Source organism: Ictalurus punctatus, chromosome 23 (assembly GCF_001660625.3).
Source record: "Ictalurus punctatus breed USDA103 chromosome 23, Coco_2.0, whole genome shotgun sequence".
NCBI lineage: Eukaryota > Metazoa > Chordata > Actinopteri > Siluriformes > Ictaluridae > Ictalurus > Ictalurus punctatus.
The window spans coordinates 4,324,737-4,342,113 of NC_030438.2; the positions used below are offsets into that span (position 1 = coordinate 4,324,737).

A 17,377-nucleotide genomic window follows, 5' to 3' on the forward strand; every position below is an offset into this window, starting at 1 on the left:
TTTAAATGATCACTATCAGAAAGACACTGGGCAAAAATGGCATCCATGGAAGAGTGGCGAGGTGAATACTACCGCTAACCCAGAAGAACATTAATGCTCGTCTGAATTTTGCCAAAACACACCTTGATGATCCTCAAACCTTTTGGGAGAATGTTCTGTGGACTGATGAGTCGAAAGTGGAACTGTTTGGAAGGCAGGGGTCCCGTTATATCTGGCGTAAACCAAACACTGAATTCCACAAAAAGAACATTATAACTACGGTCAAGCATGGTGGTGGTAGTGTGATGGTGTGGGGATGCTTTAATCCTTCCGGGCCTGGGCAACTTGCAGTAATTGAGGGAAAAATTCATTCTGGTCTCTACCAGAAAATCCTAAAGGAGAATTTCCAGTCTTCAGTCTGTAATTTGAATCTCAATCGCAACTCTATTACTGTATGCAGTAAGACGATGATCCAAAGCATAGGAGTAAGTCCACCTCTGAATGGTTCAAAAAAGCTAAATTAATATTTTGGAGTGGTCAAGTCCTGACTTGAAACAATTGAGATTCTGTAAGAGGACCTTAAATGGGCAGTTCATGCTCGTTCTGCAATGAAGAGTGGGCCGAGATTCCACCACAGTGCCGCAGTGATGGTTGCAGTTATTACTGCTAAAGGTGGCACAACCTGATTTTAAGTTTAACGGGGCAATTCGTTTTTTCCATGGGTGATAGGTGTTGGTTCACTTTTTTTTTTTTTACTTCAATAAAAATTTTTTAAACTTTATCGTGTGTTTACTCAGGTTGCATTTGTTTTATGCTATATTTCATTTTAAGATCTAAAACTACTTAGTACGAGATATACACAAAAACAGAAGAAATCAGGATGAGGGCAAATACTTTTCCATAGCGCTGTATATATTAACCATTTCAGATTAATCCTGTCGTATCGTCATTCTGGAGGTATCCTTAAGATTTGGACATCTTACCAGCCAGACATTAATTACATTATCTTTTAGCTAAAACCTTACCGTTCAAACTTCAATAGCATAAAGCTGAACTTCAGGTTTTAACGTGTGTCCCAGAGGGAAAATTTAGAGATTATTTATTTTAAAGTGATGGGAAAGTCACTTAAGTTAAAAAAGACTAGAAGAGAACTTGCGATTGCTGCCTGAATGTTATCACCCACACGTATAGAAAAAGTCATCGAAAAATCAATAGGCCTTTAAAAGACATCAGTGGTCAGAGAATAAATGATTCTTCTATTATGGGTCAGAAGAGTGGGAATGTCATTTTAGTAAGGGTGACACTAATAACTCAAACCAGAAAAGAAATACATTTTATATAGAGATTAAATATAGAAATATGGGCATGTTGTTGAATCCATATAGGAAAATGAGAACAGCTCAGAGTGCTCATCCTTGAAGGCTATAGAAGCTAGTTAGTTGTCTTAAAATAAATTCATTCTCATAATTAAGATAATATCATGTTTTGTTTGCAGTATATTATATTATACTATATTACATATAGTACGCCACATTAAATAACATTTTCTGGGGCGTTTATAATATATTGATCAATGTATTAAATGATATCAATATCTACCTTGATATGAATATCAATTGTTGTTGTTTTCATGGTTTGGAACTTGAAAGGGGTTTAAGATTTGCATTTAAAAGCGTGTCATTTGAAATTATGGAAATGATGGAGATCAGAATTCGAAATACAAATCTTAAAAATAGAGATTTCATGGGTATTAGGCCAAAGGTGGAGTGTCCAGGACTCCCAGAGTACAGTACGTAATTTCAGAGAGGCCACACAAATAAAAGCGTTCTTCTGTTCTACTCAAACAGATAGCTTTCTACACGGATGTTAAACACTCAGTGCTTAGGATAAGCGTTTAGGTAATGTTCGATGTACGTAGTTTAGGAAACATTAGATTACTGGGCATCATTGACTGACGTACTAATCTCATTATTTTCATGTTTTGTTTTGTCTCTGTATTTTGACTCTGTATTTCTATGTAGGATCTAGGTGCCTGGCTAGCTCAGTTGGTAGAGTATGGGACTCTTGATCTCAGGATCATGGGTTTGAGCACCATCTCCAGCCACTGGGGTGCACCAACTAGTGCACTCGGTGCCTGTCCCAAGCACAGACAAATGGGAAGCGTTATCCCATCCGGTATAAAACCTGTGCCCAATCAATAGGTGGACGATGGAAGGTGATCCTCTGGGGCGACCCCCAACAATGAGATGTAGAATCTCTAGTTTTGAAACTGGAATTTTTTAAATGAGGGTATATAGGGTTCTGTTTTTTCACATTCCCATATCAATTGCCCATAATTTTGAATGATATATTTTTAAAGACAAATCTTACCAATAGCTAGGCCATAAACAATTAAAAATGGGCAAAAATGTAAATGTTTTAAATACACCAGAGGGAAGAAAAAAAGAATTGTATTTAAAGTAATGTGTCTATTTGAAATATATGAAATGCATTTGATTGAATGTATTTATTGTAACGTGTATATAATTTAAATACTGTATATCTATGTAATATATGTATACTGTATACTTTTGTCAGTTTCCAAGCTGTTAAAGATCCTCAAGCTTTTGATTATGTGCACACACACACACACACACACACACACACACACACACACACACACACACACACACACACACATTTTAGTTATTCCATACATCAATCATTTCTATTATTCTAAAGATTGATTTTTTTTCATTTATTAAGGTTGTGCATATTTTATATGGTATTGGACTACTGATAAGTGAATAAAGTCTCACCCTCTAAAAGTTGCATTCAGTACCACGCTAAGCCTCCTTTCCCAAATTAATCTAATTCCATGAATTTATCATGGAATATGTTATCTTCTAGCAAAATGAAACAGTGATCAGTAAAATATCATTGTACTGTAGTCCACTAGGCGGCGCTGCAGCTCTGTAAGCACTGCTGATCACACAGCCCTATTAAGAACAAATGGGAGAAAGTTCATTCAAAGTGTAAAAGCAGTGAGATGTAGAACAAATCGTTATTGGATTTTTTCAATATATTGTTGAATAAATGTAGTATAAACTGATCGTATAATGAAATATTAGGTTGTTGTTGTTGTTGTTGTTTTTTGCCTGACAAGTTCCAGGCAGCTTTAAAAATAAAGTTTAGCATTATGTAAGGAATAACACACTCCAGATCATGCTGTTATATGAAAATAATTCATGCCGGGGGGGGGGGGGGGGGGTATGATGCAGCACAACATGCAAGTGGAGTGCCACTGAATGCCACCCTATAAACCCCCCCAACCCAACCCCACCCCCACAAGTCCATTATTTCCGTATAACAGCATGGTCTGGAGTGTGTTATTCCACTTATATCACAGGAATTTGCCAACAATGGCGATGTTTAATTGATTAATGAACAACCTGTTGCACATTTTAACGATTTATAGCTAGATTTAATGTTGTGGAACAACTGAGAGTCAAGTTAGTTTCTGTTCTCTCCTACGTTAAAACCACAATAAACAGTCATTCCCTCACCAGTCTCTCTCTCTCTCTCTCTCTCTCTCTCTCTCTCTCTCTCTCTCTCTCTCTCTCTCTCTCTCTTTCTCTCAAACAACACAACACAGCCTGTTAATTTACCGAGAAACCAGAAAGTGTAAACTCCTGAGCTGGGAAACTTTGACTGTTACAAAGCACTTACAAACGAGACTCCTAACATGTCTCCTAACAAAAATGTCACCACGTCAACAATTATAGGTTTTCCTCTGTTAGCATCTATGGTCCAAGTCCCTGTGTATGAACTGTTGCTATAGAAACAATAACCTCTTAGGCCGAATGCATCGATATGAATCTACTGTTCATGTTACAGAGTGTTGGATACAATGGTACAGGAAAATCATGCACACCTTCTGACAAATCAGATTCGAGCATACAAGCGTCCTGTTGTATAAGTAGTAATACGTAGCACAGACATCATGAATGTATTTATTCACGTGAATTGTTTTTGGTTTTTTTAACTGGGATTTCGACCAAACTTCCAATCCTACAGTTTACAGGAAAACTACAGTTTATACACACGTAACCCTTCCCCGCCTACCCCCATTTATTCCCTCGTAAACACAGATGTTCACAAAAACAAAAAACAATAAAACAAACAAACAAAAAATCTTTAGTCCAAACATTTTTCTGTTTTCACTTTAGAGGACTTTTTCTGAAGGGGAGAGAATGTTGTATTTAGTTTAGCTTGCTTACACATTTTTAGTTTCCTGATTGCATCAAATCCACCTCTGGAGGTGACAGTAATGACAGTGAGATGTACCCTGTGGGTTGTTTTTTTTTTGTTTTTTTTTTAATAAACCCTGTCCTTTTAGATTAAGTCGTGAACCTTTTGCACTGAAATACTCAGAATGGTGTTCAGTTTAAATTCTGACTGACAGCTTATATGGCATCAGAATGGCTGTCACCTGTTACTTCTCTTAAACTCAACAATGTTCAGACTTATTCAAATCCTAACAAACAGACGTTATAGTCAAACACATTCTCACATAGGCCTACTTTAAAATATATATATATATATTTTTTTTCTTTTCATTCCTTGATCGTTTTCTTTATGAAAGACACATCTCATTTTTCTCATTTCATCCTGTATGAACCCCAATAACACCATATCCACAGTGAAGTACACACTGTAAAACCGGATAAGTTCATTTAACTCAAAAACAAAATTGACAAAACTAATTACCTTCAAATTTTTTAAGTTGATCAATCGATTTCTTTAAGCCGAATACACTTAAATATAACAAAAATTGTACTCAAACTTGTTATATTTACGTGTATTTGGCTTAAAGAAAGGTTTTACAGTGTAGAGGTCGGAGTACACGATATGGGACTCTGCAAATGTCACTGAGGCATTACACGTCGTTGACGGAATTATAGATGGAGCGATGTACCGGGGCTATTAGAGAAGAATTTAATCTCATCGGCCAAGAAACTGAATCCGACGAGAAGATGAACGTTCCAGCAAGACGACGCTTGAAGTTTTTTTGCACGGCGTACGCTTGAAGATTTGCCAAATGAAATGGGCCAAAACTGAACCAGGATGCTGCCAAAAGCTAATTAACATATTCCCACAGACAACGCAAAGCTGTTATTGCCAATACAGATCTGCAGCGTCTATGGTAAGAAGTCAGCAGTATTTCACAGTATTTTGGTTCAATTTGGTGGTAATTCGCGGCGTCCGAATACCTTTTTCCCTGTCGATTTTGTCGTCGTCGTTGTTGTTGTTGTTGTTGTTTTAACATATCTTTGTTTATGCTTATGAATCCATACATGTGTGTTCATATTTCTAAGTCAAAACTCTAACACATTATGGAAATATGAAGTGGATATATCCAGCGGAAGTATATTAAATCACAAAAACAAAAGTATCAGAATACTTCTTTCCCCTCACTGTAATAAGTAATCACTCAGGCAGTCCAAATGTACGATAACGCAATGGAATATAATAATAATATAAAACTCTTCCAGCTGGAATATACCTGGAAATAGGCATAGGCTCTAACTCAAAATGTGCATTAGGAAATTATGAAACCTTACATCGATGTGTTTTTTTTATTTCTAAGACAGGAAAGGCTTAGCTCTGTGAGCCCTGTGAGCTCATTTACACCAGCCGTCCCTGTCCATACCATGGATTTATCAAATAAATACACTGATCATGAAAATACAAGCACATTCACTACTTGTTTAGTTTGTCAGGTTGGAGTAACACCAGAAGACAAAGGCACGTGATAAAGTACACTTTTTTTTTTATTTTTATATTGTGGTGTTGACTACGAGCGCAACATCTCATGTGTTCATATCGTACAGTTTTGTCCTGCAAAATTGGAACCACGTGATACAAGAAAACATTTACATTACCAACTTTCCATCCTGATCGTATCATGTGAAGTCACAGATCATTGCTTGGCCCCAGCAATAACAATAACAGGACAATATGAGAGTTTGTAATTGTTTTAATGTCCAATTGGCAGAGTTTTTGATTACATCAGAGGAAATGATGTCAGAATAACAGCTTCTGTAATCCGACCTCCGTGAAGGAAGGCAGCGTATAAAAGCACCTTCCTAAAGACTTGCGCACACAAACCTTCACACACACACACACACACACACACACACCACTCTGCATCTGCTCAAAACCAAGGTAGGGAGTACTTTATTTCATTAGTACTGTATATTCATAGTAGAACTCAAAATCTGTCTACATAAGAAAATTGAATTAGTACAGTGAATTAAGAGTGTTTCTGTATGTTTCTGTTGTGTTCGTTATATCCGGTTCAGGCATTATCATCAGTGTCATACACCTAGTTTTATATCAGGAGCAATAAGAGATGGTCATAAAATGAACAAGGACATTCATACTTATAAAGACACGTCGCATCAGATGATTGTAGCAGTAAGAAAGCAGATGACTAATGATGGCACTACGTGGTTAAAAATCTTTGCATTGCAAATCTGGCAGCATCACATCTCATCAGCGTGCCTCAAAACTGCATACATGTTGGGAGTGAAAATATCTTATGATCCTTGAAAACGTTGGATTTTTACGGGAAAACAATATGTATATATTTAGTTTTGCTTACATTTAGTTTGTTTATTGTTTTTTGTTGTTGTTGTTGTTAAAAAAAGTCCAAATCAACTACAAGTTACCTACTAGTGACTAATAGTGTACTGGTGATAGATTTGCATTTCATCAGCTAAAAACAATACTGAATTTACACAATATAGAACGCGTCAAAAAAATATATATGTTTTATAATTCTACTTATTCTACACCACCAGTCAAAGGTTTTCCAAGCTCGTTTATTTTATTACAGTTTTGTCACTATTAATGTCACAGATCAAACGAAAGGGTACAGAATGTCCATTAAGACCTTAAATGTTCAAAGAAATAATAAAATCTGTGTTGATAGACTCATTAACTGGATTTTAATTAGTCTCTTGAAGGTAGGACTTGCACTTGGAGAGCAAACCAGCTAATTAGACCAAGTTATATAAATAAATAAAATTTTAATAAACTAGCATTCATAGCACATTGGGTGGATTCATTGTAACGCAAATGGGCTACTAGTGTCTAAATAAAACAAGCAAGATTCATGCCTTTCTTTTTAGATTGTTTCCAATAAAATTGACAAAACGTCAAATATAATGGATATGGATCTGATTTTTTTTTTTTTTTAAAACACACATCTACTGTAGGTTCTTTAGATGTCTTTTTATTCCTTCAACTTGCTTGTCGTACAAATCGTTATTTCTTTCTAAATATCACTTATAGTAAGAAAGTAAATGGGCTGTAAATGTTTAGGAATACCACGAGTACAAAGTATAAACAGTAATAGCTGAAATTTGAACAAATGATCTGTCTTGAAATACGAAATGTCGATGACCAAAATGGCAAAATATTAGCACTAGCAATATTTCTGACAAGTCGTGTGTCAAAACTGTTAAACGGTTTAAGACTGTTGCATGGTACAGCTGATTTCAGAGGTGAGGTTGAATAAGTAAATAAGTAAATAAGTAAATAAATAAATAAAATCTACCTTCAACTTTTTTTTTAAAGGCTGGGGCATTCACCTGACGCTATTTATTTATTTATTTACTTACTTACTTACTTACGTACTTACTCACTCACTCACTTATTTTTACCTAATTCCCAGAGGCCTGCTGCACTGAGAATGGCAAACAGTCTAAAGTGCAACAGAAACCGTGATAATATAATGGTTCATCCTTTCTGCTCAATTCAATTTAAATGTTAGATTTCCTTAAAAACTGTCAGCCATAAGGGTTCGAATGATTTTGATGGATGGTGTACACACTGAAATTCAAAAACGATTCAAACGCCCCTCACCAGCAAGTTCACCCAGTGACATGTGTGTGTAATGCACCTTCATTATGAACTGTACATGATGCCAGTGGAATCAAACTGATTACAGCACCTGATGTTTCACTGCTTCAAAGTTTTACAGGCAAGCCTTAATATTTGCATATAGCAAAATACGAGTGTACAAAAGCACAGCGAATAAAGTCTCGCTCAGATAAAAAAGCAATTAGATACCCTGTTATATCTTACGGTGGTATCTCTGACTGAATTGATATGATCCAAATGAATGAAATCAGTGTGTAATTGCAGGAATTGCTGTGTCATTGTTAGCTTTGTTTTGTTTACACTAGTACTATTACAGTACCATATCTTAAAACACTGTGTTTTTAATCTTTCATTATGTGTTATTGAGATTACACGGATGTAATTGCTGTGTAATTGCAGGAATAGTCATTGTTTGTTTCGTATTATATAACCTAACCTACTGTTATTGCCATACTACAGTATATTTTGTGTTAACGGGGAATATCTCAAATCTTAAACGGTAACACTTTAGAATACGGATCAGTCATTAATGATTAAATACACAGGAAGAAGTGAATGATGCGGTATTAACTTTCTAGTAACTACTATTAACTAACTAGAAACTCTGATTAAGGAATTAGTAAGTGATAGCACACAGTTCACCATTAGCTAAACAATAACTATTATTTCTTTCATGCCTCCCAGAGAATGACTACGAAACTGTATACAGTTTCATAATTAATCCGCAACCGCTACTGTTAACGAATAGAAAAGATTGTTTACCTAAACAATAGGTAATAGCAGACTTATGATTTGGGTAAGCTGTTTGTGAGGGACAGTCAAGGCACAAGGGACACAGTTTTCCAAAAAAAAAAAAGAAAAAAAAGAAGAGTTTAATGAATCAAAAAATACATTTACAAATAAACCAAATTCAATTCAAATGATCAAAATCAATATTTAGGCCTATAAAAGAGCTCAACTTGTAACACGGGCCACATCACATTCAATTCGTGACAAACTGAACAGAACCAAACAAATAAATCAACAGCGGTGGCAATACAGACGGACTAGTCCACTTTAGACACACAGAGGGGAAGCAAAACACTACCAACTTCAAAGTACAATAAATCAAGAAAAAAATAAAAATAAAAGAAGTACATAATTATGTATAAGAAAGTAAAGAAAACGAACACAAAACATCCCACTCTCCTCACAGTCAATCTGTCTCCTGGTACCGGCAAGCAGAACTAAAAACAGCAGTGAATGCTGTGTGTCGGCCTTTAATGTGCACCGACCCCGTCTGAGATTCCTATACGCCAGCAATCTACTCCTCAGTTCATCCAACACAATGGTTTAAAAACTTCACTCAAATAAAACAGTATTAACCAAACTGTGTACAGTACAACATGAAGTAGAACGTGTGCACTACAACTGGTTAAAGAATGCACTGGAATGAATAAAGTATTTCAATGAAACATAAACTGAGTCTGAGTCTTAATATGTCGTGATTACCGATATTCAAATATGTAAACCATTGAGTGAACGGAAACGGAAAAAAAACTGAAGATAACGCGTTTTTTTCCCCCCAGTTATGATGAATAAATATCATGTGCAACCAAACACTGAAGTCACTGTAATCTTTTGAAGTTTTTCTAAGGTTTTGGTTAGTAATTCCTTCTGAAGGATTTGGTAACACTTGAGTCATTACTAGGAAGTTATCATGATCTTCACTTTAGAATATGGTTCCACTAATTACTCATTCCTTTTGAAGGATTTGGCAACACTTGAGTCGTTACTATTGGGCTACCATGATTGTTACAATAGTTATTAATTAAAAAACCTAATCCTAAAGTATAGAATCTTTATGACTTACAAAGAAACATATATTTCTGTGAGGTACTGTAAATAAATAAATCACTGTATAGGTTGCAATTTGTCTGGCATTTGGGGTTAGGGCTGATGACTTGAAATGTTCCAGTAGTCTCCATGATGCTCTAGTGATTCAGTGAGAAGTGTGGACCTAAGCAGTCTTCTCTTTATTTAAGTATTAATAATAATGCAGAAAAAATGATTATAAATAAGGGTGAAGTTCAAAGGCATGACGGAAAATTGGCCACAGGAGCAAGTAGTCCCGAAGTGTGCGTTTAAAAAGCCATTTCTTTACAATTATACATAGTTAACTATAAATATTTCTCTAGGTTAGATAATATACGTACCACCACGTCCTGTGATAGACTTAGTTTCATACAATTTAAAGTGGTCCATAGAGCTCACCTCTCTAGGAGTAAACTGTCTAAAATATATCCCAATGTTCCTGACGTGTGAAAAATGCAAACTTTCGTCCTGTAACCTCAGTCATATGTTTGCACTCTGTCCCAAATTGCAGAACTTTTGGAACTCTTTCTTCGAAACTATGTCCGACGTTCTTAAAATCAAATTAGATGTCTGTCCTTTAATTGCCACCTTTGGTGTTCCATCTCAGCGTCAGCCTCTGAACCATAAAGAAGCTAGTGTTGTGGCCTTTGCATCGTTACTTGCTCGGTGCAGAATACTGTTGTCTTGGACCTCTCCACAACCCCCCTCTATATCAGTCTGGCTTAAGGATTTAATCTTCTTTTTAAAACTTGAAAAAATCAAGTACAACATCAGAGGCAGGGGTGACTCATTTTGGGGAAAATGGGCACAATTTATTACCTACTTTAATGATGTACGCACCCTGGTGGTGGATCGAGGAGAGGTGGACTGTAATTCCTGATCATCTTACCCCTTTTTTTGTTGTTGTTGTTTTGGGTTTTTATGTTTGTTAGTTTTTTGTTTGTTTGTTTGTGTTTTTTTTCTTTGGTTGTTTGTTTATTGTTTTTTTTTTGTTTCCCCCTTTCTTTTGGTTTTGGCAGTGGTTGTTTGTTGGGGTTGTTGGGTGGGGGGTTATGTAAAATGTAAATTTTCAATAAAAATTCTATGATCAAAAAAAAATATGTTTCTCTAGGAGGAATGATGAAGTGTACTAATTATTAACCGCTTACCTAAATCATAAGTCTGCTATTACCTACTGATTATGTAAACAATCTTGTCTATTCATTAACACTGGTGGTTTTTCATTAATTAGGAAACTGTATAGATTTTCTTAGTACTACTCCGGGAGGCATGAAAGAAATAATAGTTATTAATATAGTTTCTTAGTACATTTATATTTATGGCATTTGGTAGACGGCTTTATCCAGAGCGACTTACAGAAGTGCTTTGAAGTCTATTAATAAATACATCCCGATACTAGTTCACTAGGTCATAGAGTAAATGGTGAATGGCGCACTTATATAGCGCTTTTATCCAAAGTGTTTTACACTGTGTCTCATTCACATGCACTCACACACCAATGGTAGCAGAGCTGCCATGCAAGGCGCTAACTTGCCATCGGGAGCAACTTGGGGTTCAGTGTCTTGCCCAAGGACACTTCGGTATGTGGAGTCATGGGGGCGGGAATCAAACCGGCAACCCTACGGTTAGAGGATAACCCGCTCTACCACCTGAGCCACAGCCACCCATCAGTCTTAAAACTCTGTTGGGAGGTAATATAGTAAGAAAACTCAGACATTTATTTAAAATGAAAAGTGCTAATTTAAATACTTTAGGAAAGCAGGTGTTTAGATGTGGTTGGAAGACTGCCAGTGACTCAGCTGTTTGGACATCCACGGGAAGTTCATTCCACCACCTAGGTGCCAGAACAGAGTCTTGATGCATACCTTCCGTGTACCCTGGGAGATGGTGGAACCAGTCGAGCGATGCTAGAGGATTGGACGGAGTGTGGTGCAGTGCGGGGTGTGATAAGTGATTTGAGGTAAGTGGGTGCTGGTCCATATTTGGCTTTGTAGGCATGCATCAGAGTTTTAAATCTGATGCGAGCAGCTACAGGAAGCCAGTGCAGGGAGTGTATAAATGTAGTGGTATGGGAGAACTTAGAAAAGTTGAAAACAAGTCGTGCACCTGCATTCTGGTTCAGTTACAGAGGTCATATGGCTCTCAGAGGCAGACCTGCCAGGAGTCAGTTGCAGTAATCCAGTCTCAAAATGACAAAAGACTGAACCAGCACCTGATTGGCCTGTATGGATAGAATTGGACGAATCCTTCTGATGTTGTAAAGGAGAAATCGACATGAGACTGTCAGATTAGCAATGTGAGAGGAAAAGGACAGTTGACTGTCCGTGGTTACCCCAAGGTTGTGTGCAGTAACCGAAGTTCTCCGGGAGGCAGTGAAAGCAATAGTAGTTATTGATTAGCTAACAGTGAAACGCATTCATCTGTGCGCTATAACTTAATAATTTGTTAATCAGAGTTTCTAGTTAGTTAATAGTAGTTACTAGAATGTTAATATTGCGTTATTCATTTCTTACTGTGTAGTTAATCATTCATGATGGATTCGTATTCTAAAATGTTACCCCTTAAACCAGCAAGACAGTAAAAAAAAAGTAAAAAATGTATTCGTTATTTACTCAGACACATTACGCGTTGCTTGCAAAACAAGACTATTAAAGTTGGTGGGTTGGTAGTTCACATCAGGCGCATCACACCACCCTGTCACTGATTACTCTATTTTCCCATGACAGTATTCCCTGTTATTTTTAATTCCTTATTTAACCTTGATGTTTAGACCTCAGACCCTGTTTAACAGCCTCCACAAACACAAAATATTATTTTGCCAGCATAATACTCAATGACCTTTTTTTCTAATTAATGATGTCCGGACATTTTCCTTTAGAATTCACTAGTAGAATTCAGAATTCATTGTCTCATCAATGATGGCAAGCCGTCCTGGCCTAAATGCAGCGAAACAGGCTCAAACCATACTGCCACCACCACGTTTCACTGACGGGATAAAGTTCTTTTGCTGGAATACAGTGTTTATCCTTCTCCAAACATAATGCTTCTGATTTAATCCAAAACATTCTATTTTGGTCTCATCCATCCACAGTACATTTTTCCAATAGCCTTCTGGCTTTTCCATGTGATCTTTGGCAAACTGCAGATCGGCAGCAATGTTCTTCTTGGAGAGCGGTGGCTTTCTCCTTGCAACCTTGCCATCCACACCATTGTTATTTGGTGTTCTCCAGATGATGGACTCATGAACATTAAGTTTAGCCAATGTGAGAGAGGCCTTTAGTTGCTCAGAGGTTATCTTGGGGTCCTTTGTGACCTTGCAGACGATTACATGTCTTGCTCTTTGAGTGATCTTTGTTGGTTGACTACTCCTGGGGAGGGTAACAATAGTATTGATTTTTCTCCATTTGTACACAATCTGTCTGACTGTGGATTGCCGGAGGTCCAAATTCTTGAGAGATGGTTTTGTAACCTTTTCCAGCCTGATGGAAGTCCTCAGAAATCTACATTTTTCATGCCAGGATAGACTTCCACAAACATGTGTTGTGAAGATCAGACTTTGATAGATCCCTGTTCTTTAAATAAAACTGGATGCTCACTCACATTTGATTGTCATCCCATTGATTGAAAACACTTGACTCTGATTTCTTTAAATTCTTCAAAAAAAATTCAGTATTCAAATTAACTGATAATCCTAGAGGTTCACGTAATTTTGCCATGCACAGATATTCAATATTGGATCGTTTCCCCCAATAAATAAATGACCAAGAATGATATTTTCGTCTTATTTGCCTAATTGGGTTCGCTTTGTCTACTTTTATCACATCTGATGGTATTTTAGGTCAAATTCTAAAGGGTTCACAAACTTTCAAGCACCCCTGTATATAAAGATTACTTATTAGCAATATGTTTTACACATTTTATACTGAAATTTGTACTGTGTGTTAATTTTTTTTGTCAATTTAACACGGATTCTCTTTACAAATGATAATATCAGCAACAATTTGAATGAAAAGTAGAATATTTAAATTTTCACAGGTATTTCAGAGTTTTTTAGTAGTAGTAGTAATTCTAATAAGCGTGCCTGCAGGTTTCGCGTGATCGCACGTGACGGCTCGTGTGAAACCATGTGAAAAAACGTACATTCATAAAGGCCACATCTGTATGTCTGCATTTTGTTGCTTTAATGACAGTGAGCATTCAAGCTGGCATGGACTCCACAAGTTTGTGTAGAACCTGTTAGATCAACATGTCATGTTTGGACATGTTCATAGAGAAGACATGTCACAGCTAAAGTTTGGAATGTAACCTTACAACAGTTTTAGCCTTGGAAAAAAAAACGTTTGGCTGTAAATAATTCACAACATTATTTCATAAAATGGAGTTTGTTAGGAGCGTCGAATGATACCATGCGATTTAACTGACTTCATGTGAAAACTCTAATCTCTCGTTTATACAGTTGTAATATTTGACCGTGTAGTAAACAGTTATAGAAGGGGACTGTTTATATTTGCACTATTTGCTGTCACCCAAATGAGGACGGGTTCCCTTTAGAGTCTGGTTCTTCTCAAGGTTTCTTCCTCATGTCATCTCAGGGAGGTTTTACTTTCCACTGTCACCTCTGGCTTGCTCATTAGGGATGCATTTCTCCCTTTATAAATTTAAAATGTATGTCCTGAATTGATATATTTCTGTATTTTGTGACAATGCGCATTGTTAAAAGCACTATACGAATATAATTGAATTGAATTGAATGAATTTATTGGCATTGTAAACACTTGGATTGAAGAGAATGGTTGGACGTATAAAAGCAATGTTAAACAAGTGACTATATTACTTTATCAAACAACACTGATGTATGAGTTATTTATATTCTTGTGCAGTCGATTTACATATTTTATTTGTACAGTTACGTCCTATTAGGACCGAATATTGAGATTAAAATGAATGTAATTGCAGAGTAATTGCAGGATTGTGGTTTCATTGTTAGTTTCATATTATACAACCTAAACTACCGTTATTTCCATACTGCACAGTCCATACAGGATTTTGCTAGGATTTTTTGTTGCCGCCAAAAATGTTTGATTTTACTGGCGGCTTTTAGCTGTACTCATGTTCGACGCACGTGACTCGAAGAGTGCTTTGGCTGAATGCGCATTGTAATGACACCACATGGCGCGTTGCGATGACGTCACATTCATCTTCACATTCACATCTTGGCCCAAATTTTGCTGAAAATCTGCGGAAATTGCAAGCTTCTTGATTTTGCGTCAATTAATGTGATCACAAAATAGCAAAATCCTGGAGGGACTAACGACAGTATATTCTGTGTTATCAGAGAATATCTAAAACCTTAAACTAGTAAGACCCAAATGAACTCATAACAGAAAAAAAAATGACTTATTACTATTAAATTACTATTTAACACCATTAAAATCTCAGATAAATTACATGTTGCTGCAAAGCAAGACTATTAAAATATGAACGTAACTGGAAAAGGGTTTTTTTTTTCTAGTTAATTTCGCTACCTAACTGTTACCTAACCTTTATACCACAGCATTTTGAATTCACAAATCTGATTGGTCAGAAGGTGTTGATTCAGAAAAGCTCATTCTAGCTTCACATTTATGCACTCGCTCTAATACATTATTGTTTCTATAGTAACAGCTAAAAAAATCCATTTGCAAAAAAAAAAAAAAAACAAACAAACAAAAAAAAACGACAACAATTTGAATGAAAAGTAGAATCGTAAAAATATTTACATGAATTTAAAGTTTCTTAGTATTTGGTATGTCCGTTTTATTTTTGTTTGTTTGTTTGGTTGTTTTTTTTTTTGTGCTTTAATGGCAGTGTGTACTCGAGCTGGCATGGACGCCACAATTTTCTGTAAAATCTGACGATCCATTTTAGATTACAACCATCTGAACACGTGTTTCAATGAACGTTTTCTTACATTTAAATATTTAAATTTCCTTTTTTCGTTGTTGTTGTTGCTTTATATATATATATATATATACCCCACTGTATATCCTGTATAATCTGTTTTAATTATATTCCAATATCAACCAAGTGCAAACACTATCATGAGAACAGTGAAGGTTATTGCAGGTGCTTGAGATCATGTGAAAGGCAGAGTTCCTGATATCAATGTCTAAATAAATATAAAAATGAAATCAATTAACTTTATGAGTTTATACTCAACAAGAATTTTCATAGCAGATGACATTGCAGCATCTATAGTTCCTAATCGTTCTTCTTTTCTTTTCGGTTAATTGCACCCGAAGCTCATGGAGCATCTTTGCTTTTACTAATATGGGATGAAACTCTAATCCTTTGCCTCATAAACCCATTGATGCATATATTATATTTACATAAGTAAGATTATTAGCTTATAAACACAGACTAGCAGCTGGATTGTGTTGGTTGAACTCTGAACTGTATACGAGGTAGAGTGTGCACAGTGGTGTGTCATCTCATTACTTCTGTTTGCTCATTGCGAAGCAACTAGATTAACTGCTTAATACTGAAAATAAATTAATTTCCTACATACTCCCAGAATATACATATTTTTTTTTCCACTCCATATGACATGACATGACCTATGACACATATATATGTGATATAGTCACTGTGTGTAATAAAACATTAAATAAACAACACAAATTGAGCACATGCTATCATTGAAGCAATATCCAGAATGCAAACTTTAGCCACACCTCCTCTCTGAGATTGTGAGGATTTAAAGAAATTGATTCCAATTTCAAGAGGGTCACTATGTCAGTTTTTTTTGAGCTTCATGACATCCTTTTGTATGTTTTTTTTTTTTAAAGGTAATTTGTGTCATACAGTGTTAGAAAACAACACAAGCTAGCATACTTTATTTAGCAATATTAGCCCTGTAGCTCCTCTACTAAATACATGATAGAAAACTCCACACACAAAAGCATATCTTGGCTGATCGAATATATATGGGGCTCACTATGCACTTTTCGTGTGAAACCAAGTTTCTAATCCCGGTGCTTTTATGTTGTTTTCGTTTCTGTTCACAGGTTTGCATTGTGAATTGTTTCCATCAGGGAAAAAACCCAAATGAAGCAAAATACCTCCTATAGCTGTGTGATAGAGGAGGCTGATTTGGCTAACATGGCTAATGTCAATGTGTTCGAAGTGAGTTTTACATTTACATGACATCACGGCTGATATTACCTCAATGTGTGCTTTGAAATCCACTGCTTAGATTTCACCTATAAATCATCTCTTGGTAATCCTTTTTGACAGCAGGAGTAGGATGTATACAGGTGGGATGTAAATAAGACATGTACGTACCAGGGCAGACACTGTCTATCGTCCCCTTTTTTCTCTTAGTGGGTTGTTCAAGGTGATCTTTCAGCTCTGGATTACCTGAGCAGGATGTGTCCGGCTCACCTGAGCTCTAGGGATGAAAACGGAGCCGGACCAATCCACTACGCTGCCGCTAGTGGACATTTGGATGTTATTCAGCTCATCGTGTCCAAGGCAGGACCTGAGGGTGAGTCCTAAATCTCTGTCAGTCCCATAATCCCTAGCACTACGTATGCAGTACTCTAATAGAGATCACATTGGAGCAAAGAGTTTAAAT

The 17,377-nt window shown here is 36.3% G+C and overlaps 1 protein-coding gene across 1 annotated transcript in view; it reads left to right on the plus strand.

Moving 5' to 3' along the window:
- The first annotated feature begins 6,039 nt into the window (after positions 1-6,039).
- The window catches only part of trpa1b (transient receptor potential cation channel, subfamily A, member 1b), a 35,855-nt gene continuing 24,517 nt past the window's right edge, over positions 6,040-17,377 (plus strand). The window contains 3 exon segments of the mRNA XM_017453602.3: positions 6,040-6,186; positions 16,809-16,926; positions 17,125-17,287. Coding sequence (XP_017309091.1) covers positions 16,849-16,926; positions 17,125-17,287 — 241 coding nt within the window. The 5' untranslated portion in view covers positions 6,040-6,186; positions 16,809-16,848.